This window comes from Pleurodeles waltl, chromosome 8 (genome assembly GCF_031143425.1).
Source record: "Pleurodeles waltl isolate 20211129_DDA chromosome 8, aPleWal1.hap1.20221129, whole genome shotgun sequence".
In the NCBI taxonomy this organism is placed as follows: domain Eukaryota; kingdom Metazoa; phylum Chordata; class Amphibia; order Caudata; family Salamandridae; genus Pleurodeles; species Pleurodeles waltl.
Window position 1 is genome coordinate 743,290,905 of NC_090447.1, and position 24,313 is coordinate 743,315,217.

At 47.3% G+C, this 24,313-nt stretch overlaps 1 protein-coding gene across 2 annotated transcripts in view; it reads right to left on the reverse strand.

The window, feature by feature from the left end:
* LOC138250265 (coagulation factor X-like) overlaps positions 1-3,536 on the reverse strand; it is a 431,870-nt gene extending 428,334 nt beyond the window's left edge. Inside the window, exon 1 of one of the 2 annotated variants that reach the window (XM_069204952.1) lies at positions 3,338-3,536. In XM_069204952.1, coding sequence (XP_069061053.1) covers positions 3,338-3,407 — 70 coding nt within the window. In that variant the 5' untranslated portion in view covers positions 3,408-3,536. The remainder of the gene's footprint in view (positions 1-3,337) is intronic. The other variant, XM_069204953.1, reaches the window with a different exon arrangement.
* Between the last annotated feature and the right edge of the window lie 20,777 nt (positions 3,537-24,313).

The following is a 24,313-nucleotide window of genomic DNA, read 5'->3' on the forward strand; positions in this document are numbered from 1 at the left end:
ACTGGACCCTCTGTGGGTCTCTACATGCCTCCTCTGAGGTCCTGGGGGGCTTTTGAAGTATACACCTCAGGTGGATTAGGACTTAAAGGACTAAAAGTCATATGATAAAAATGTTGTTCAAGACAAAAATGGTTAGAGTATCTGACACATGTTCCATTGTGGCCAGTGTTAAATTGCACCTAGGTCCTGTTCTACCACGACTATCATTGGCACTTTCTGCTTCTTAAAACGACTTAAATAGACTTCAACTTAAAAGTTCTAAATCAAACTTTAAAAACTCATAACTTAGGTTCCTGTTTTTGATGTGTTATCATCTTGGTGTAATTTTGTTTATTAAATTTTACTCTATTTTTCAAATTCATTTTGGGACTTTTTGTTTTTGCTTTTTTACTTTATTACCTGTTTTAGTACTGCATAAATACTTTACACATTGCCTCTAAGTTATGCCTGTCAGCTTTGGGTCACAGCTACCAGGAGGTTGAGCACATGTTTATTTGATGACTTTGGTGGTTCACCCTGAAAAGAATTGTTTTTTACTTGTTGTTTATTACTTGAGGTGGGCTCTCACCCCTCTTAACTAATAACCCCTTTTCTTACAAACACCAAAAGAGGAAAGACACAATTAGATTTTAAATACATTTGTCTTCAATATTGTTGTCTCTAGAATTATTTTTGTAATGGACATATAAGAATGAATCAGAAAACCTGTGAATGATGTACCACCAAACAAGTATTTAGAACAGATCATGCAAACTATTAACTGTGTACAGTCGAATTTCAAGAAAATGTGTTAAAAATCCTGCTTCTAGCAAGGTATTTGGGGAACAGATAGGTTATGCCTTGGAGAACTAGGGTGACCACTAGCCAATAAACATCATGGTCTGTCTATCATTTCACTCTAAGGTCCACCGTCCATCATCATCCCTTTTATGGATGATGATGCCTTTTGTATGTAATTTTGGGAATTGCAGTGAGCCGTGGTAGGCCTGGGACCAGTCAGTCCTTTCAACAGCCATGCTGTGCTAGGCCCATCTGTAGTTGCTCCCATGCGAGAAGCCATACAGTTCTGCAGAAAACAGCACAGATTTTCCAGTGCAGGAAATGTGATCCTGAGAGCAATGGCGGTGGATGTCAGAGATGAAGCAACCGCTGCTAGAGGTCGAATAATTCCACTGGCATGTGCATGCCTGATAATGCATGCATACACGTCAGAATAATTTAGTCCACCGGCGGAATGATGTGGCCATCGCTTTAATTTTTCATCTCCTGGTCCAAAATGGAGGACATCACAAAAAACATAAAACATTTTTAGAGCGAAAGTACTAATGTAAGAAACAAAAGGATTGGAGGGAGTTGGGGGAAACAAATGAGCGAAAGGGGAAGCGTGTAGGAGTGAGGAGGGGGTAGCATCTCATGAGAGAAAGAACAACACTAGGAATGAGGGGAGAAGCAGTCATGGAATGAAGAACTCAAAGTGCAGGTCACTAGGAGAGAAGAACATGGAGTGTAGGGGCAGGAAGGTGTAGCATACAAGAGAGCGAGAAGCACCCTAAAGTGACAGCATCACAGTGAGGTGTGGAGAAGCACACAAGTGTGAGATCACATGCAATACGAGTGGGTGGGGCAGAAGTACACAAGAAAGAAATGTGACATGGGATGGAGATTGGGGAACACACACAGGAGAGAAAGGGAGCGAGCTGGAAAACACATGCACTCTCATGGGTTGCTGAACCAAAAAGAAAAAAGAGGTTCCCTAAAAATAAGCAGGTTAAAAGCCAGCCAATGAGAGAGATGGTAAGGACGCTATGCTTCAGGGGAAGGACAACACAAGATGGACAAGCTGGGACATGGAAAGCCATTGAACAAAAGCAAAGACAGTGAGACTGACAATAAAGCCAACCAGCGGTAAACAATAGGCAGGCTATAAGCCAGTATAAGTTTTGCGCTGTCTGGTAGACCTGACCTAAAATGTATTGTACACTCTTTAAGATTGGTTCTCCAGCAGCTTATACATTCCCTGATTAATTCATTTCACACATTTACATTTCTTTCAGGTAACATGTACACTGGAGAAGCTGGCTTGTTTCGTCTTTAGCTGTCTGTCCCCCCTTTTGCTTCACAGTAAAGGAGACCTTCCCTTTCCATTTCAGCCTACGGCAACTAAAGAGCAGCATTAACTGTTCAGCAGTGGTTGTTTTTGAACAAAATGTATGTGAATAATTTTGGTAAAATTAAGAAAGCCTGGTTACACTGTTCCCAGTAAATACTGGCCACTTTGACTTGAAGTATGGCGTTGGGAGTGAAAGGTCTGACCCGCAAGTAACAAACTATACAAATGCATAATCTCTGTGTCCACTCCCTTGGGATGTTCTTAATGTCTTACCTTCCCCTTTTCTATCTGTTCCCTTCTCTTTCCTACTTTTCCCATTCATCTCTGCTGCTCTTTCCCACATTTTTCTCTCAGTTCCCTCTACCTCACCTTTTGTATGCCCCCTACCTTGTTTCTCTTTTTAACCTTCTGTCTGTCACCCTCAGCATATTTTTTTATTTCTTTTTCACTTCTTTTCCTGCTTCATCTTCCTCTGTGACCCTCCTTCTTTCTTTCACCATCCCTTCTCTCTCTCTCTCTCTCTCTCTCTCTCTCTCTCTCTCTCTCTCTCTCTCTCTCTCTCTCTCTCTCTCTCTCTCTCAGCTGTCTGATCCCCCTTTGCTGCCCTCTTCTCTATGTTCACCCTCATCGTTCCAACCTTCAGTCTCTCCCTCTCTGTCTATGTCCCTTTAACTTCATTTCTCACCGTCATTCTCTCTCTGTTTCACAGTTGGTAGTAGTGTTGCAGCCTATGAACTCTAAGTCTATGTTCACCAACAGAGCGCTGCTTCTAGCACAATTATTCATGTTACGGTGGAGAATTGTAACAACTGCCCCGGATGTCGGCGATCAAATTGTGCTTGGAATGTATATGTTTGCTAGGTTTTTCATCTATAAATAAATCGGGCTATATGTGAATGTTTGCTCAATACTACGTGGTATACAAACTAAAGAACATAAACGTATTCTGGCCTGTACTTCTAATGGCAGTCCATTTTAGAATTACGCAACCTCCTCAAAACCTATCTGTAAAAATGACGCTTTCTCCAGACTTTTTGTCCTGAATTTTGACTCTGTCCTGAAATTTCGCAGTCACTATGCAGAATTTTACTTATTTCCCGGTGGTCACACTACGGAGAACATTTAGTAAAACCCATACCTTAGAAGCAGTATGTTTGTTAAATGCTGATGTCTCTAAATCTATATTAATGTCAGAATAGAAGCTTTAGTCAGTGCGCATTTTCTTACCGCTCTTTTCAGCTCGGAGCAGAACCACGTCGAAAATGAGAAATAGCGCTGTCCACAAATGACCAACCATTCTGTCTTCTTTTAAGTTAAAATGCAGTTCTCCTTTCTGCAGTTCAGAAAGCTGTTAACAGGCTATGTCACTTAAACCGTGCTTTATTCAGCAATAGAGAAAAATAAACACTGATTTCCCATCATAGCCTCTTATCAGGCTAGCTTCTTTCAGGGAAATTTGTTTTTTTTTACCTGGAATATTTGCACTGGCTGACTGCATCAGCCAGCACACTCCTACTGAGAGGTCTTTCACCTGACAGACTATTGACTGAAGCGTCTCTAACCTGAAATGATGACAGGCTTAACCAACAGCATTTACAGGACTAAGACCTCTCTCTCATTATGATGAAAAACATTGTTTTATAACTCCTACATCTTGCACAATGTAGTCGATCAATAAACTTAAAATGAAATGCCTCCAAAGCAAAGGTGTAGATTCTTAATATAACAAATCTTTGTTTATTTTACTAAAAACAGCATACGTATGGTCCAAATAAAAGGCTTTCTTAAGTTTGCAAGAAAACATATAAGAAAACGCTGCCACTGATAAATTCAGCCAGAGATTTTTTTAAATCTAATATTAATTTCTGTTTTTTTAATGTGAATGTGTGGCTTTTAATCTTAAACTGTTTTATAGAATGTGTCTTCCGAAATAAACATATTATCTACATATCAGTCAAGACATTCAAAACGTATAAATTCAGATTAAAACTTCCCCCCAAGCGCATAACTAATGAAAGACATTATCCAATGCACAATTCAATAACTAAAAAAGCCAGTATATGGCGCTGTTGGTCTGGCTGAATAAATCATTTGTCCCAGTTCTATCTTGTCAATGGATGTGTACCTACAAGTCACAAATAAAACTACTATAAAATTCTTGCAACACTAAACAATATTCACAACTGTATTTTAGGCCCTCATTATGACTGTGGCAATCTTTTGCCAAGACCGTCGCAGCCGCGGCCGGCGGAAGACCACCAGTGCTGACGGTCTCCTGACCACCATGTTATGAATGCCACTGGATATCCAAACCGCCAGCGGTCAGCTATCCGGCAGCATTCATCACCGCGGTTGGCGGTGCTTAGACAGTTCCACCGCTGGCACCGTCACACCAGATAAAGACCGCCCACACAATTACAACCAGTAATTCTGTCTGGTGGTCTTCTGGTGGCGTTGTGGTGCTGGCAGGGGGAGCGCCAGTACCGTCTCCTAATGGAGGAGCACCTCGTCGGATGAGGTAAGTTATGTCTGCAAAGGGAGGGAGGTGGGGGGTGTGAATGGGTGTGTCTGAGTGCATGTGTGTGTCATGAATGGGGAGGTGGAGTGTCTGTGCGTGTGTGCCTGTGTGTAAATGTGGCAATGGTGATGGGTGTGTGTTTGCATGTGGATGGGGGTGGGGGGGTGTGCTTGGGTGAATGTGTAAGGGGTAAAGGGGGTGAGCAAGTGCATGCAGGTGGGTGTATGTATGTATGTAGTTGAAGGGAGGGGGATGGAGAGTGTATGCATGCATGTGTGATGTGTATGGGTATGTACGCGTGTCTATGGGGATGAATGTTGTGAGTGCGTGTGTGAGTGGGGGTGTGTCTGTGTGTGACTGTATGTAATTTTGTGTGTGTTGGTGCATGCGTGCATGTGTGTGGAGGTGTTGGGGGGTATCCCAGTGACAGGAACGCACGTTCCTGACGTCGGGATACATTACTGCCAGCATTTTGTGGCGATGAGACCGCCAGGAAAATGCTGGCGGTGTTCCAAGTTGGAATGACATTGGCAGTCATCCAACTCCCGCTGGGCTGCAGGCAGAAACCTCTAGCCCGGCGTGCATCAGTAAAGAGGCAGGATGGGCGGGACGAAGCGGTTTGGCAGTAGTCAAACCACGGCTATCTTAATATGGCGGTCTGCACCACCAGTCCCGTGGTGGTGAGACCACCACAGCGGCCCTGGTGGTCCATGGACCGCCAGGGTCACAATGAGGGCCATAGTGTTTTTAGAAAGATGCAAAATATGCAAATATTGTGTACAAATTATGTTTGAATAATTTGAGTTTTAATGATGCGTAGTCTTAACTGATGAACTAATAAGGTCGCACCTGAAAGAGTTACCTAGGTCACTTAGAAGTGTAAAATATGCTATGTATAGTTGGGCCACATTTTCTTGTAGTTATGCCATTATTTTAAAATGTATGCAGTTTCTTGTGTTCTATTCAAATTCTCCTGCTCATTCCACCCTTCCAATCATTGTCCCGCTGCAAAGCCTTCTCTCCCCTTCTTTCAGCAGAGCATCAACTGAATGTCATCAATGTATTAGCAATGTGTAATATTTGTTTGAAAATGTGTATTGTGAATGAAGTTCCTCGGATGTATCCAAAGTACCGTTTTCGAGGGCTTCCACTGGATGTTCCTCTCAAGACGTTTAGGCCCTCATTATGAGGCTGGCAGTCATGAGACAGCCAGCCTTGCTGTGGCGGTCTTCCCGCCGCAGAGCCGGCGGTAAGGACCGCCACATTAAGAGGTATGAGGCTTGGCAGATGCCAAGCCTCCACAACCCCGCCTGGCCGCCTCAGCCTGCCGTCCGGATTACGAGGCTGCAAACCGCCAGGCTTTCCGTCATGCACCCGGCAACAGGAATCTTCATTCCTGTCCGCGGGACACACATCCACACAGCCCCCACCACCCGTCCACACACTCCCCCAAAAAAACCACCCCTTCACGCACACATGCATTGACATACACACACATGCAGCACACGCGTACATGCACTCAGACACCCCCACTCACTCGCATCCATCCACATAGACACCCCCATACACATGCATTCATCCTCACAGACACCCCATACACACACATTCATCCACACAGACACCCCCATACACACGCACATACATGCACACACACATTCACATTCACTTGCAGACACGCACGCATTCAGCACCCCTCTCCGCAAACACGCACATACGCACCCAAACACAAAGACCCCCTACCACCCTTTGGACACCCACTTAGCTCCTCAGTCGAGAGGGACGGTTGGGAGAGGATCGGTACTGGCGGTCTTCCCTAGCCACCACCACCAACCTAGCAAGACTCTGCCAAACCGTATTACGGCTTGTAATGCGGCAGGCGGAGTCCTGCTGGTGTGGCGGTGCCGGTGAGGGACCGGCCTCTGCTGCGCCAACCACCAGCACGGCTGCTGGCTGCTTTCTGCCTCAATAATGGTGGACAGCAGCCAGCACTCGTAATATGGTGGTCGTCTGGCCAGTTGGGCTTTGGCGGTCAGCGGAATTGACCCCCAAAGTCCAAATGAGGTCCTTTTTGTTAGTTCTATGAGCCATAGCTTAAGAAATGTCTCATTTGTATAATACATGTCTAGTGTGCAGCTTTTGAGGAAGCAAGTGAAAGGTTTATCTTACGTTAAGAAATGGATAAGTGCTAAATAGATTTCTCTTACCTTAAGAAATGGCTAAGTGCTAAATAATTTCAGCAGTTTTTAATCATTACATTGTTGTTTCTTATTTGCCAAATGAGATCCTATAAATGATCATAACATGCTGAATGTGCAGAATCTATTAACAGCTTGTTTGATTTGTCTATAAAACCTCTGGGATTCTGTTTTTCGTGGGATTCTTTTACCATTTTCCTTGTAGGGGACTTGTCATCCTGTCAGTGCTCTTTATGAGTCTGACACTTAGGGCCATATTTATACTTTTTGACGCAAAACTGCGCTAACGCAGTTTTGCTCCAAAAAAATTAGCGCTGGCTAACACCATTCTGAAGCGCCATGCGGGCGCCGTATTTATTGAATGGCGTTAGCCGACCGGCGCTGCCAGGTGTGCGTGAAAAAAAACGACGTACACCAGGCAGCGCCGGCGTAGGGGGAAAATGGCGTTTGGGCGTCCCAAAATGGGGCAAGTCAGGCTGAGGCAAAAAAATTGTCTTAACCCGATTTGCGCCATTTTTTTTGGGTGCCCAGACGCCATTAACATGACTCCTGTCTTAGCAAAGACAGGAGTCATGCCCCCTTGCCCAATGGCCATGCCCAGGGGACTTCTGTCCCCTGGGCATGGTCATTGGGCATAGTGGCATGTAGGGGGGCACAAATCAGGCCCCCCTATGCCACAATTTTTTTTTTTTTAAATACTTACCACAACTTACCTTTTCTTCCCTGGGATGGGTCCCTCCTTCCTTGGGTGTCCTCCTGGGGTGGGCAAGGGTGGCAGGGGGTGTCCCTGGGGGCAGGGGAGGGCACCTCTGGGCTCATTCTGAGCCCACAGGTCCCTTAACGCCTGCCCTCACCCAGGCGTTAAAAAGAGGCGCAAATGCAGGTTTTTTAGTCCCGCCCACTCCCGGGCGTCATTTTTGCCCGGGAGTATAAATACGACGCGTATGCATCGCAGTCATTTTTTAAGACGGGAACGCCTACCTTGCATATCATTAACGCAAGGAAGGTGTTCACGCAAAAAAATGATGCTAACTCCATGAACTTTGGCGCTAGACGCGTCTAACGCCAAAGTATAAATATGGAGTTAGTTTTGCGTCGAATTTGCGTCGAAAAAAACGACACAAATTCGGCGCAAACGGAGTATAAATATGCCCCACAGAATTTCTGTTTGCATAGAATATGCCTACCTAGAGATTATATAGTTTTATGATTTTGTATTTAGCTGTACTTCTGTACTGGGCCCTCGTGCAATCCATGCATTTTTCTCTGTTTCACTTTTTTGATTATTCTGTAAGAAGTATTTTTTGCTCTATTTTTGATCTAGAACTCAGTCCTTTATGCATCTAATATTTTATTTCGTTTAACTCCGTTCAATTGTGTTTTTTTGTCATGAGGAGTGTAATCTCTAACCACTAGACAACTACAAATTCTGGAGCTGAAAAATGTTAGTAAACGTTTTGGGGGGATCAAATAGTGGTTCAGGTGATTTTTGGGGCCCAGCTCCAACTAAGTTGGTGGCAGAGGATGGTTAGTGTTGGAGCACCTCCTCTTTAATGGGTCCCCAAAAGATTTTGGCAGATTTCTTGGACATAAATGCCTAGATTGAAAGTGAAAGGTGTTTTGGAGATTTGCCATTTTCCCATTTCTCGATCCTCCTGCGGTGCGGCAAGCTGTATTGCTGTGCAGTCCTGAATGAACGTGGAGTTTAAGTATGCATAAGGAAACTTGAATGCATGAGTTTGTGATGACAGATTTCTGTTTTTGCGGTGAACAGTTTGATTATGTGTGGTTTAAATTGGTGGGTTGATTACTATTTTGATGTGTTGTTCATATTTGTGAACCAATTTGATGTTGTTTTGTTATGGGAGAAAATTAAGTTAGTTATGAGATTTCATAAAAAATCCAAGATCTCAAGATGTTGTTACCTTGTCTGTATTTTGATGTGTAGAGCGAGTTACTGCTTACACATTGCTAGGGACCTGTATTCACAAATTTTACTTTTTTCAGGGTTGAGAGATTAATTTAGGTTTCTATGCTTACTCTGAGTGCACAGGCTGTAGTACAATAAATTGGGAGTTAGAATTATGCTGGTGAGAAGTTTGCCTAATGAGTACTCTGTAGGCTGTGTGAAATTCAATCTTATTTTTTGGTACTGTTTTTTTTATTTGATTGAAATCGATTTTCTCTGATTAAGAGTATTCCGACTGATGTTTTTTCCTTTCTAGTGTAAACAGACAAGGAGTTTTTTGATTTTGAAAGGTTTATTGTGTGGTTCTGTAGTGTTTTCCTGTTCACGGAGAAACTGCTCTGTGATTGGCTGCTCAGCCAGCAATCCATGCTGGGATTGATAAGACATCACTACTATCTGTGCTCTGACTGACTGTAGGTCAGTGTAGTCATGCTGTAAAAGGTTGACCTTTTAAATACACACAGAAGTACATCTGGTACACATAAGGAAAAAAAAACCTCTAAGGATCGTTGTCCGAAGGAGAATGCTTTTCTTAGGAGGAGAGCACTCACTCACCCAAAGGTGCCATGCTTCATCACAAGGTTCCCTCCTCACACCTGCACCACAGGATGCCTGTGTGGGCTACAACTCTCCAATGGAGAGGTGCTGAGGTGGTTTAGATTAGATGAGCACAAAATGTTTGAGTGAGGTGCAGAGTGCTATCTTGTTTTAACAAAAAAGGAAGGGGGTGGGTTTGTGTGAGCAAAACTGTCTTCTGGTGGGCTAAAAATCAATTTTATTCTGGTGCTTCCAGTGGTCAGGATTAAAAAGAGAAGAATGACAGGGAGTTTGGAAAGTATACTCCCTATGAAGTCAACATGTTTCGGCCTTATAAGGACCCCAAAAGGGGCTCAGGGGCATTTGTCAGAACCAAAATACCACAGTCCCTCTGTAATAACAAATATAAGAACCTTGATACCGGCCTCACAGAAGTAGGCCAGATGATACAGAAAATGGCCCACAGAGCATTCAAGGACATGACAACAGAGTGAGAGTCTATTACCATGATGCAGTGAGTAGACCTGGGTGAGAGGCGTGAATCCAGTAACCACCACCAATGTATACACTAGTGTTAGAGGAGTGAGGGGTAATCTTAACCATAGCATATATGTTTTTCTCACTCTCATGCCTCAAGGCTGCCTTGCATGCAGGGCTGTGTGATATGACAATAAAACAAGTCATTAATCGAAGGGTCTTATCAAACAAGTAACAAAATAATGTAACAAAAGAATGAGGGGGCCTTTAGATGAATATTAACAAAAGAGGTAAGTCTATTCTAAATGGGTTTCTCTGTATGGACTTATGTTAACCGCTCTGCGGTGAGGCAAACATCCAATTCTTATCATCTGTTTCTACCCGCTCTTCAGAAAAAATGAATGTGGTAGGTATGTGCTGGTGCTTAATACCTAATTGAAACTTTCAATCATTTCAAGTCTAAATGTTCACGTCTTCAAAACTATATCCCACCCTGTGGAACAGAAACCTGCATCCAATATTCCAGAAAACATGCAGATGCTGCGGAGTACACAGGCACTCGTCCACGGGAAAACAGACTGAGGCCTAAACCTTAACAAGCAGCTCCTTTGTGAAGCACAACATAATATGGGTCTGACTATGACCAGAGAACGATGCAAACTATGGATTCAAGCAACCCAACATGATAAAACAAGAGTTTCTATCGAATCTACAAACCTCAAAATCCTTTACCTGGTTCCCTCTGCACCAAGCCTGGCAAACATAAATGAGTGAAATCAAGTGAGTTTTTATAAAGCGTACTTCATTAAGATTGCTGATCTCAAGCAGTGCTTGACAGATTAGAAGAATTAGTTGAGGAATTAGATGTTGACATATGTAAATTAAAAATGTCAAACAAAACTATAAAATGGACTTAACTCATGATAAAATCAAGGAGATGGGTCTTAATAAATTGAAAGCTCGTAATAAAGATTGATTGAGAAAATATGAGACTGGAGTAATTTAAAGAAATATTAAGAACAAATAAGAAAAAGATGAAGAACAGTGAAGCGAAAGTGGGGAAGAGTATAGCAAGTGATTCAGAAGTGGGAACAAGTACAATTGATGCATTCTCCTTAAGAAAAGCACATAGGCCAAACCTGGTGCATGTTCCTTAGATGTGGGTGGATTGGTTTGCCTTTACGCATAGTTTTCCAAAGTTGAGAGAAGATCCAGCAAAGTGACAGGATGAGGTCCATAAATTAACATATCTCTCGCCACTGCTGCAGATGGATTTGAATTCATTGTTTGAAATTGTTGTTCCAGGATATTTGTTGTTGAGGTGTAAGGTGGTTGCAGGTTGGCCAACACAGGATCCACCTAGACAGGGTCCCAACAACACCCCATCAACAGACTTGGGTGAGAAATGGAAGGAAGTGATTGAGCATTTGAAGAAACAAATGCTAGAAAGGGATACAAATTGGATTTTTTTTTAAAACAACACAGGATCCTTACGAGTCAGTGCATTCATATTATAAGAGATTGACGCAGATATTAAAAAATCATAGCAGAGTCAAAAATCCAGAAAAAGTCGCTGTTGGACCTTTTGCTTCTGCTTTCGGGAATGGATTTGAGATCCGAGATTAGCAGTCACATTCAGCAAAGTGAATTGTGTTGGTCCACAAAGGGCATTGATGAGATTTTGGAATTGGCAAAAAACGATGGTGATTATTTTGAAAACAAACAGAAATAGCTGAAGGAGAAACTGATGATTGCTCAGACAACGCAATTTGAAAGAGGTCAGATGAGTTCAAATATGAACATTGTGAGAAATGGAATGAATTGAATGAATGGGATGAATCCAATGGTGCAGGATAACAAAGTAAATGGTATGATTGGGAAATGTTGAAAAAGACTACAGCTTGTCATTTATGTGGACGGATCAGGCTTTGGAAGAGGAAATGTAGACAGAATCCAGATAGAATTCAGGAAAATATACAACAAAGGGTGCAGGAAAAATAATGTAATGACAAATATGCAGAATATGATGCAGAACATGCAGAGTCAGTAAACATTTTGAATGCCAGTGCCGTCTGCTCCAATAATGCAGCAAAACATAGTGAATAAAATGCCCTGAAATTCAAACTATTAAAAGAATGCAATGATCATCACTGATGAGATGGCAGGCACTAGCTTGCAATGATGGTGTCCGAGAGGGGAAGAAGATTGCTTACTTGGAACAATCTAGCGGGAGACCGAAATGGCCCATAACTTGATAGAGAAATCAATGGGCAATCTGTTTCTTCTCTGATTAATACAGGGGCTACCCATTCTCCAATTTCACAGTTTGTTCTATGGAAGTCCTGAACCTTGGGAAAAGAAGTTCAAGTTGTAGGGATTAATAATAAACAAATTGTCAATCAGGCTTCAGTAGGCATGCCAGTCAAAATTGGACAAGTGCAGAATAAACATCAGTTTATTCTATGTCATTCAAGCCCAGTAAACCTGTGTGCAAGGGATTTTCTTTGCAAGATGAATTGTGTTATTTATTGCACACCAGATGGTGTTGCAGTAGAAACACAAGGTGAGGATTAACTTTTTAAACTTAGTGCAGAGGACGTTAGAATTGAGATGTACCCAGTTTTAACAAAAGAAGACATACCTACTGATTTAAGACTCACTGTGAGAGAGGAAGTATGGGATTTTTCAGGGAAAGAAATTGCATTAATTACAACAGTAAGAATAAGGGTAAAACCAGATGCAATGCTCTCCAGAACTAGACAGTACAGATTATCTAAAGAAGCATAGGAGGGAATTGTTGATATTGGATTGATAAATAATGATGCACACAAAAACAATACTTTTTTTTTAACTAAATCACATCACCACTGTTAGATTCCCCTATCGTGAACTCTTCGTCAACCCCAGCAAGTAGGTACATTGTCTGGCAGGCTCTGAGACCAAGGCCCGTTGGTTAATGATTGACAGGTCATAAGTGGGGTAACACTTAGCCAGCAGCCAAACACACAAACAGGAGAACTTAGATCAGATCCCATAGGCAGCAACACGACAATGGTCCCCAGAGGTTGGTCCCAATAAAGCACATATGGCCAGATGGTCTCGGGCATTCCCAAAACACCATAAATGTAGATGCCACATGTAGTTAAGTACACTTATCCAATCAGGACACACAGCACATGCAGTGAGCATGCACAACATCTTGGAGATGTACTCGCTGGCCCGCATTGTGTTCATGCCAGATCGAAGCTCACCTGCATTCCCTATCTGGAATTGTATCTATGACTCCATGACAACTGTTCACATATTTATAGTTTTGTTACACCCCGAGAAATTTATAAAACTTGCTTCAGTTCAACGTGCAATGAGAGAAAGTCCTCACACCCCAGTCCTGTAACTGCTTTCCCGGCCGTAATGTTTAATTAAATGAACCATTTCCTGTTTTGCCAGATGCCTCTTGTCTTTTGTTTTTTAAGGTACATTTTAATTTGAGCAATAGAATGAAACTAGTCGTCAAGGTAATGATTGGCAGGGAATCCAGTGAGAGATCCTTGGCAGTCCAATCAATTCTCCTGTAATGGGAATTAAGAAACCAAATGGTAAATGGAAAATTGTTCAAGATCTCTGAAAGATTATTAAAAATGAGGTTCCTTGTTGTTGGGGGCGTGACCATCCACCGAAGATGGCGGATGTCTGATCGCGGAGCTCCCAATCCAGGCCCGCAACTGTAAATTATCTGTGTTATTACAGGGCCATCTACTACTGTGAGAGGCACCCTGTGAACGGGGCCGGGGCGGAAGGTAGACTGAATAAAAACCGGACCCGGCTGCGCCCAGTGACAGTGGAGATGAGAGGAGTGGTGAGCCAGGCCTAGAGGCAGGCCGGACTCGCTTGGTGACGGCGGTTCCCTTCACCTGGGGGCTAGCCACGGCACTATGGTGGGATGACGCTAAGCAAGGGTGGCCCTGCGTGGGCGCTGCCCAGACCAACAGCAGTCGAGGAGAGTCTGGGCCTAATTACAGGCCGGCAGGCCGGGCGGCAAAGAACTCTGACACCTGCAGCTGGCTGCAGCTCTGGAGCGGGCGACTCCGGCGTGCCAACACCATGGTGGAGGAGGTCTGAAATAGAAGCAGGTGGAAACATCGGAGGACTTACCCAGAGCCCTTAGACATCGGACAGCCTCTTCCTTTGGGTTCCTTCACCAGGGCATGGAGTTTGGGTGGCAAAGAGGGAGAAACTGGTAAGCGTACAGAACTACTCCCCTATCCCCCATGAGATAGTAATTACTGGGGGACCCTGCTGAATGGTGCCGGCCTCCGGCTCAGAAGGAGAGACACTGAGACCGGGGTTGACCTGGCAGATCCCCCCCTCCCTGGAAGGTTGGTGGCAGGGGGCATGAAAAGATAGCAGGCAATCAGGCGGCCCTGCCCCCGCTGGACTAAATATTGGGCCCTGAAAGTCAACCGGGCCGGACCACGGAGGGGCAATGACGGTGGAAGGCTTAATAGGAGAAGTTGCAGAACCCCCTTGTTTGAGTCCCACAGCCTACATCAAGACGGGGGCACCTGTGACTAGGCAAGCACAAGATAATGGGCCGCACGAAAGGTAAACACCTAGAAAGCACGGGAGCATCGATGTACGAGAACTATGTACCGGTCACACCAGCGGACCCCCCAATGGACAAATTGGATGTTATCCTGAAAGAAATTCAGGAGTCACGGCTGGCAATAGAGCAAAGACTAGGGTCCATCACCACTGAACTTGGCATTTTCAAAGATGATCACCGGAAATTGGTGGACAGAGTAAAACGAACGGAAACGGACATTGCCGCCCTCATGCCTGGACAGAAAGACAGTGAAAGTGTGATCCAGCAATTACAAAAGCAGTTGGAGACCCTACAGGAGAGAATTGAAGATGCGGAAGGAAGATCACGCCGCAATAATATCCGTATGATTGGCCTCCCAGAGGGTACGGAAGGGCTGGATGCCACACAATACGTGGAGACATGGCTGAAAACTATAGCGACCACCGGACTATCAGCTTAATTCACGGTAGAGAGCGCACACCGAGTCCCAAACAGGAGACCTCCACCAGGGGCACCACCCGATCCATAGTGGCTTGTGTATTGAACTACAAGGATCACAATGCCCTTCTACGTACAGCACGGGTGGCAGACCCTATCATTGTAGACAATGCTCGAGTATCCCTGTATCTAGATTACACACTGGCGGTCCAGAGGCAGAGAGCCCCCTTCCAGGCCGTAAAGCAAAGACTCAGAGCTGAGGGACTACCCTACTTGTGGCTGTTCCCTGCCTAGCTACGTATCACACGCGACCAAAAACCCCACTTTTTGATACTCCTGAACTGGTACATGACTGGTTAGACCAGACCTTCCCTCACTCAGAACACAAAATACACTCTGACACCCTGCCACCAAAGCAGCACCGACTCCCACTTAGGGAGCGACAAACTCGGCGGCATCCATCACGGGGTAATACTGTACCAACACTCTCAAAAGTCTTGGAGAGTCAGAGAGCAGCAATACAAACAGCATACTCAATTCAGAGAGATGGGTCTCCTCCTCCTAGCACTGCTTCCTCCACGGACAGCACTGTGGTTTCCGACTCGGAAGGAAGCATAGCCTTATTCCCTTCGATTACACCCCAGACAGCCCATGATTTGTAATTTGACCGATGCCATGGCATGAGAGCCCCCACTAGCAGCGAAAAGGGGGAAAATGGAGAATTGCACTGACCAACGAAGGTCACCTGCCCAGACCAGAGCATGCTGCAGAGCAAAAGAGACATGGCATGAAACAATGATTCCTTGTGGGGGACAATGTGCAACAAACTAAGGCCCATATTTATACTTTTTTAGCGCCACATTTGCGTAGTTTTTTTACATAAAATCAGCGCAAACTTACAAAATACAATTGCATTTTGTAAGTTTGCGCCGATTTTGCATCAGCAAAAGACACAAATGCAGCGCTAAAAAAGTATAAATATGGGCCTAAAAGAGGTAGAACCTGCTGAGACAATGACGTGCCACTTTGAACTGTGTATTATGGACCCCATCCCTGGAAAATGGGGCCCTACCTCCTTTGGAGGATGTATTCCCTTTATTGAGTGGTGGGCCTGGACGGGCCCTGCAATCAGTACACCATGCTGGATAAATTGTTCATCAAAAGAGAGAGGCATATCGCTTCCATCTTTAATAATCCCCCAATAGCGAATTATTGTCTCCTATAATCGTTTCAGAAGGTTTTCTTTGTTGCTATTTAATAGTTTGGCTGAGTAAGTTCCTACTCAGCCTAGAATTAAAAACAGGTTGGGGAAATGTTTACTTTATTACTATTAAGACATCTACACCTTTATTGCGAGCATCACACATTGTGCACAGTAGAAGTGCATAGGACGAGACAGATAGTTGTACACTAGTAGCATGCACTGTTGTCCACACGTAATTACAATATTATCACTTGGATTGTGCGTGGAATGGGTGATATCCATAAGAGGCACAGAATATTAGCCCAATTGAACCTCCACAAAGCACATATAGGCCCTCATTACGACCCCGGCGGTCGGTGATAAAGTGGCAGTAATACCGCCAACAGGCCGGCGGTAAGTACTGCCAAATTATGACCATGGCAGAAAGATCTCCGAAAGACAGCCAATGTACCACACCTACCGCCCGGGTGGAAACAAAGGCCACCACGGCGGTAGCCGCCTACAGCCAGGCGGAAGACAAAGTTCCACCCACCATATTACAACAACACAATCCGCCACCTTTTCTGGGGCGGTACCAACGACATCAAAAGTCTGGCAGAAACTGAGCTCAGAAGTGAAAGGTCTCACCATTGGACACACAGGGAAGAACCACGCCGCCATGGAACCCGAACTGCATGTATTGCCGATGATATTCTACATTCTGCTCCACCACGAACACCAACGCCGGCAAAGACAACAATGGTGAGTACAGCCGCCTAGCACACAAGGGAGGGGGGAAGGAAAAAGAGAGTGACACACATGCACAACACACACCCCATACACACAACCAGATGTACAAGAAAGCAAGTTAATCCCCCCTAAATCGACTGAATAATGCAAGGACAAAACAAATTTACCAAAGTGAGTGTAATAATATCAACACAGTAAAAAAAAAAAAAGAAAGTTAGCCAATGGAATAGATATTTACAAATGCACAGAACAAGGGACACTCCCCAGTCCTCAGTTCACGTGGGCCACATGGCCAAAGGCCAAAGTCCAAGGCCCCACTTGTCACCTGCATCAACACGGAGAGAACACTGCAGGGGCATCAGTTGGCAAATAGGCAGGCACCTCAGGGGAAGAGGGGGCACCTCAGCTGGGAGCGGAAACAAGACCACTGGTTCTGGAGGGCAACATGCCCCGTGCTTGGTCCTGGGGAGTGATAGGCCACAGTCTCTCAGGTGGGTGACTTGCCCACTGGTTCTGGAGGGGGCAACATGGCCATTGCTCTGTCCTGGGGAGTGCAGGGCCACAATCTCTCGAGTGGATGTCTTCCCCACTGGTCCTGGAATGGACAGGCTGAACATCAGCCCATGGAGGCAGGATTACATTGCGTCCGCCGGCGGTGATGGCTGCACTGTGGTGGTGGTGGTGGGAGGCTCCTGCACATCCCCTGCACCCTTGGATGGAAGCACTGTGGTGGTGCTGGTGGTGGTGGGAGGCTCCTGCACATCCCCTGCACCCTCGGATGGATGCACTGTGGTGGTGCTGGTGGTGGTAGGAGGCTCCTGCACATCCCCTGCACCCTCTGATGGATGTACAACCATGGTTGGTGGTGGGCACTCCGTGACAGCTGCTGGTGCAGGCTCCTGGCACTTCTTGCCTGCTGGAGCAGGGTCCTTGCCCTTTAGGGTGGCAGGTGCAGACTCCTTGCTCTTCTTGCCTGCTGGGGCAGGCTCCTTGCCCTTCTTGCCTGCTGGTGCAGGCTCTCTGCCCTTTCGGGTGGCAGGTGCAGGCCCCTTGCCCTTCCTGCCTGCCGGTGCAGGCTCCTTCCCCTTTAGGCTGGATGGTGCGGGCTCCTTCCCCTTTAGTAAATGTGGCCTGGCATCCTTTCCACCATGAGTAGGTGCGGATGGAACTGGGCCCGTGGACCGTGTGGCTGAGGTGCTTGGCCGGGATTGTGATACCCTGGCCATACGTGCAGGACTGGGAATGGCAGGGGGAGGGAAGAGGTCAATGGTGGATAGGAAAAGTTTCTTAGGGACATTGGGACGGGAAGAGGGAGAAGGCATGGTAGTGGAGGATGAGTTAGTGGTTGTTGGAGGTGTTTGTCTGCTGGATTTGGGTGCAGGTGCATGGGTTGTATGCTGTTGTGAGGTGGATGGCTGTTGGGTGTCTGAGTGCTTGCGTTTGTGTACTTTAAGAGGGGGGACAGACACAGTGGGAGAGGACACAGGGGATGTGTGCATGGCTGTTGTGGAGGTGTCTGCAAGTGAGGTTTGTGTTCTGCTGGTTGTGGTGATGTTGCTGGTAGTGGATGATGATGTAGTGCATGCAGGTGTGAGTGTGGACGTGGCTGGGAGGAAGGTGGTGGAGGGGAGGAGGGTGAGACAGTGGATGCTTAGCTTAGCTGCCATTTGCCTGACGTCTTTTGTCAAAGTAGGCCACCAAAAGTAGCGTTGGATTAATTCAAGAGTTTTAGGAATACCTGGATGACCTGCCGTAGGTATAACATGCAATCAATCTAACACTAACTTGCGCAACTTGGTAGTTGGAATAAATAAACGTGCATTATGAAAAGGTAGGCCTTGTTTGATTGATCTTTTGGGATCTGCTTGAGCCCATGTCTGCCATTTTTCAATGGTGAAGGAATTACGGATTTCTTCAAAAAAGTCTTCGCTTTTGATGATGCAGAGGACCTTGTCTGGAGCAATGATAGCTCTGGGAGGCTGGATTGCGGGTAACATGGTAGATTCTTGTCGCGATAAAGCATCCGCTTTGCGATTATCTTTACCTGGACGGAAGGTTACCACAAAATCAAACTCGGCAAAAAACAGCATCCATCGTAATTGCAGACGAGTCAAAAGTCTAGCTGAACTCATGAATTGGAGATTGCGATGATCTGTGTATACTGTGATAGTATACTTGGCGCCTAGCCAATGGTGTCTCTATTTTTTGAAGGCATCACGGATTGTCAGAAGCTCTTTCTCAGCAATTACATAATTTCGTTCAGCTTCGTTCAGTTTTTGAGACATGTAAGCTACAGGATGTAGTTGACCAGTATCTTTACTGCGTTGCGATAATACTGCACCAATTACCACATCTGAAGCATCTGCTTCCACTATGAATGGACGCTCAACATCGGGGTGAGTCAAGACTGGGGCAGTGGAGAAAGCTTCCTTTAAGGTTGAAAAAGCTCTGTCAGCTTCTGTAGACCATACAAATGGTTCTTTCTTTCTTAACAACTTAGTGATTGGCGCCACTGTCTGAGAGAAATGATTTATGAACCTGCGATAGAAGTTTGCAAAACCTAGGAAACACTGCACGTCTCTAACAGTCTTTAGAGTGGGCCAATCAGCTACTGCTTGTACTTTTTCTGGTGTTTCCTTCTTGGTGCATGGGATCCCCCATGTTTGAACCAATTGTGCATCAACAAAGTTACAAGTAGCCCCAGAATCTACTAAGACTTTCTCGAGATAGTTCTTGTTCTTTACTTGTACTTCGATGTCTAACTTAAGATGTCTTGACTGTGAAGCGTCCATGGTGACACCCAAGAGCAACCCTTCTTTACATCTTGGATTTTTTAGTTTTGCTGCTCGATTTGTACATTTGCTGCAATTTTCTTGATGGGACCTTGTTTGCTTTTCGGTTTGGTTGGACACTCTTTGGAGAAGTGGCCCTTGCACCCACAATAAAGACATTGTCCGTTCTTTCTACGTAGGTCTTTTTCTTCTTTTGTCAAAGGCCGCCTGATAGTTCCAGTTTCCATTGGTTCATGATTATTCTCTCCTCCGAACTCTTGATTCTCTATGTTCAGGAACACGCCAGGAATATTTCTCAGTCTTTTCGCATGTTCCCTGTCGTTCTGCAAGACGATGGTCAATTCTCAAAACAAGGTTTATCAGATCTTGAAAATCTGTATGTTGAGGATCGATCTAGGCAAGAATGTCTTTTAGCTCTTCTTTGAGTCCTTGGTAGAACAGGGCTGCTTGCTTTTCTTCAGGCCAGGATGTCTCTGCTATCAGCCGGTTAAAGCTAGCCAAGTAGGAAACTAAGGTGGTAATTACAACCCTGGCAGTCGGTGTTAAAGCAGCGGTAAGACCGCCAACAGGCCGGCGGTAAAAAAATTGCAATTACGACTGTGGCAGAAACCGCCAACAAAGACAGCCACTTTAACACTCCGACCGCCACGGCGGTACAAACAAACAATATACCGCCCACACTATTATGACAGGCCAATCCGCCACCTTTTCAGGGGCGGATTCAATGCGGATAAAAACACAGTGGAAACAGGAATTTCGAATGGAAAACGCTCACCTTCACACACCCCACGAGGAACGAGGACACCATGGACCCGGAACTCCATATTCTACCTGTGATAGTCTTCCTGCTCCTCTACCAGGAGCACGAACGCCTGCGGCGAAGACCACAGTGAGTACTGCACCTACGACACAGGGGAGGCAAAAAACAGGGACATACACACGCAACACCCCCACCCTCACCCACTACAACACACACAAATGCATATCAATACATCACAGCTACACCACCCAAACCCCCCGGAAGAATGCAAAGACAATAGAAAATTAGTGTAACCATTGTAATATATTAAAAACAAGTAGGCAGAAAAATATATATACACCATGTACAAAATATATGCCAAGCATAGTAGTCCAGGTAGTGCACTAAGAAAGTCCGTGGAACATTGGGACCACACGGTATGGGCAAGGCCCACACAAGGTCCCCGACCATGACGGAGAGAACACTGCAGGGGCATCAGATACCAATAAAACAGGCACCTCAGGGGGAGGGAAAGGAGGGGCACCTCAGCCGCTAGAGTGCACAACACCAAATCCACAAGGGGGCCACACGCCCACTGTTCCATCCTGGGGAGTGCAAAGCCACAGTCTCTCAAGTCTCTACAGTGGGTGGGTTGCCCACTGTTCCATCCTGGGAAGTGCAAAGCCACAGTCTCTCAAGTCTCTACAGTGGGTGGGTTGCCCAATGTTCCATCCTGGGGAGTGCAAAGCCACAGTCTCACAAGTCTCTACAGTGGGTGGGTTGCCCACTGTTCCATCCTGGGGAGTGCAAAGCCACAGTCTCACAAGTGGATGACAGTCTCCACTGGTTCTGGAGGGGGCATGGTGCCCAGAGTGCTTCATCCTGTTAAGGACAGAGGTAGTGGATTACAGTCTCCACTGGTTCTGGAGGGGGCATGGCGCCCAGAGTGCTTCATCCTGTTAAGGACAGAGGTAGTGGATGACAGTCTACACTGGTTCTGTAGGGGGCATGGTGCCCAGAGGGCTTCACCCTGTTAAGGACAGAGGTAGTGGATGACAGTCTCCACTGGTTCTGGAGGGGGCATGGTGCCCAGAGTTCTTCATCCTGTTAAGGACCGAGGTAGTGGATGTATCTCTCCACTGGTTCTGGAGGGGGCATGGTGCCCAGAGTGCATCATTCACCCCGTGACGGACTCAGTTGCGTCAGTGCCCCTGCCGCTCATGGGCTAGCGGTGCTTGATATAGCGGTGCCCTGTTCATCGGTGTTTGAGATGGCGGTGCCCTGTTCAGCGGTGCTTGAGATGGCGGTGCCCTGTTCAGCGGTGCTTGAGAGGGCGGTGCCCTGTTCAGCGGTGATGGAGATGGCAGTGCCCTGTTCAGCAGTGCTTGAGATGGCGGTCTCCATTGCAGGGTCTCAGCTGCTGGCGGTCCTTCATGGCCCAGCGGGGCTGGTGCTGGCGGTCCTTCATGGCCCAGCGGGCCTTTTTGCTGGCGGTCCTTCATGGTCCAGCATGCCTTTTGCTGGCGGTCCTTCATGGCCCAGCGGGCCTTTTGCTGGCGGTCCTTCATGGCCCAGTGGGCCTTTTGCTGGCGGTCCTTCATGGCCCAGCTGGGCTGGTGCTGGCCGTGTCCTCCTGGACAGCAGGTGCTGGTGCTGGCGGTGTCCTCCTGGGCAGCTGGGCTGGTGCTGGCGGTGTCTTCCTGGGCAGCCGGGCTGGTGCTGGCGGTGTCCTCCTGGGCAGCTGGGCTGGTGCTGGCGGTGGCTTCCTGGGCAGCTGGGCTGGTGCTGGCGGTGTCCTCCTGGGCAGCTGGGCTGATGGCGATCTTCTCCGCCGTGCTGCCCTTCCTAGACTTGCCGGGTTTCTTGTGGACCTTCCCCACCTTGGAAGGTGTCACAGCTGACTCCACACTCCCAACGGGAGCCCTGGGAGCGGCTTTGGTGGCTGGAGTTTTCCCCCTCTCCCGCTGGGCACAGGCCAACTTCTGATGCTTCACAGGTGGGGGACTGTCTGTGCTGTGGCTCCGTGCCACACTGGCTGCCCTGGTGGCCGGTGCACTCCAGATTCTGGTGACTACAGGCACCACTGGTCCTGGAGATGTTGTAGCTGAGGTGCTAGTTCGGGACCTAGGAGACCGACGGGGTGGGGGAGGTGTGGGAAAGAGGTCACAGTTGGACAGGAAAAGTTTTTGGGACACACTGGGACGGGTAGCTGGAGGGGGTTTGGGAGTGGAGGAAGAGATGGTGGTTGTAGGAGATGTACGTTTGGTGACTTTGGGTGAAGGTACATGCGCTGGAGGCTGTGGTGAGGTGGATGACTGTTGGGTGGGTGTGTGCCTGCGTTTGTGTATCTTGGGAGGGGGCGTCACAGACACACTGGGGGAGGACACAGGGGACGTGTGAATGGTAGTGGGGGTGGTGACTGCACGCGAGTGGGGAGTGGTGGTGGGTGTGCTGGAGAGGGACGTAGTGGCTGTAGAGGTAGTGCATGCAGGTGTGAGTGTAGACGAGACTGGGAGGGAGGAGGGAGACAAGGAGGAGAGGGACACAGTGGAGGCAGTGGATGTTGGTGTGTCTGCATGTGTGTGTGATGCTTGCGTGAGTGCCTGTGGGATGTGTGGTGATTATGTTTGCATGAGCTTCCCTTGGGTGTTGAGGTGTGTGCATGTTGGTCTGTAGGTGTGCTTGGGATAGGATGAGGTACAGGGGATTGGGTCGGGGTGGAGGAAGTTGGAGGGGGGAGGCTAGAGACGGGGACAATGGCTGCCATCAGTGCTGAAGCCAGAGTCTGAGAAGCTCGCTGAAGGGCCGCCTGACCAGAATGAATTCCCTCCAGGAATGTATTGGTTTGTTGAAACTGCCTCTCTACACCCTGGATGGCATTCAAAATGGTAGACTGCCCAACAGTGAGGGACCTGAGGAGGTCAATGACCTCCTCACTGAGGGCAGCAGGGGTGACTGGGGCAGGGCCTGAGGTGCCTGGGGCGAAGGTGATGCCCACCCTCCTGGGTGAGCCGGCATGGGGCAAATGCTGAGGGGCTGCTGGGAGGGCGGTGCTGGTAGGGGGGGTGGCGGCTGTACCTGTAGATGCAGGGGGCACAGATGTTGCCGCCACCACAAGGGAGCTCCCATCAGAGGACGAGTCTGTGTCGCTGGTGTCAGCTCCTGTCCCTGCTGTGTAGCTCCCCTCGCCCTCCGTCCCACTGGTGAAATCAGACTCCGTAGTGTCGCCCTCCAGGGCCATGTGGGATGCAGCTCCCTCGTGCTCCGGTGCCACTGCTCCTCCGCCTGATGATGCTAATGCATACAAGAACAGCAAGACCACAAAAAGGGGGGGAAGACAGAAGAAAGACATGTTGAGTGCATGCATTACCACTACCGTTGACGGACACGACAGACACAGAAGCCCTCTGCACTATGCCACGCTCTTGGGCTCCACTGTTCAATTTCTGGGAAATGGCCTACAAGGATATGGACGACATCTGCACACATAGATGACACAGTGGCATGACTAGGTGTACTTGGCTCTCTACAGAGGTGGGCTGGGGTGCCACATGGCCTGCCTTACGGAGGGGCCTTGCCTACGGAACTCGCCCTGGCCTAGGGAAACCCACAGCCCAGCTCCCCAACCCAGACACCTCCACTGCGCGCAAAGTCAGCAGAATGAGAGTGTACTCACCCCCTTGTGTCTGCTGTGATGCCCTCAAGCGCCCATCCAACTCCGGGTAGGCCACCGCCAGGATCCTGAACATCAGGGGGGTCATGGTGCGACGGGCACCCCTCCCACGTTGGGAGGCCATCCCCAGCTGAGCCTCCGTCATCTTCATGCTCCAGCGGCAAATGTCCTCCCATCTTTTCCGGCAGTGGGTGCTCCGTCTGTGGTAGACCCCCAGGGTCCGGACGTCCTTGGCGATGGCACGCCAAATATCTTTCTTCTGGTGGGCGCTGACCTACTTGAAATGTACAGGGGAAAAAGGGAAGTAATTACCAACTGCACCGTCAAAGTGTTTGGCCCCTATCCCTACC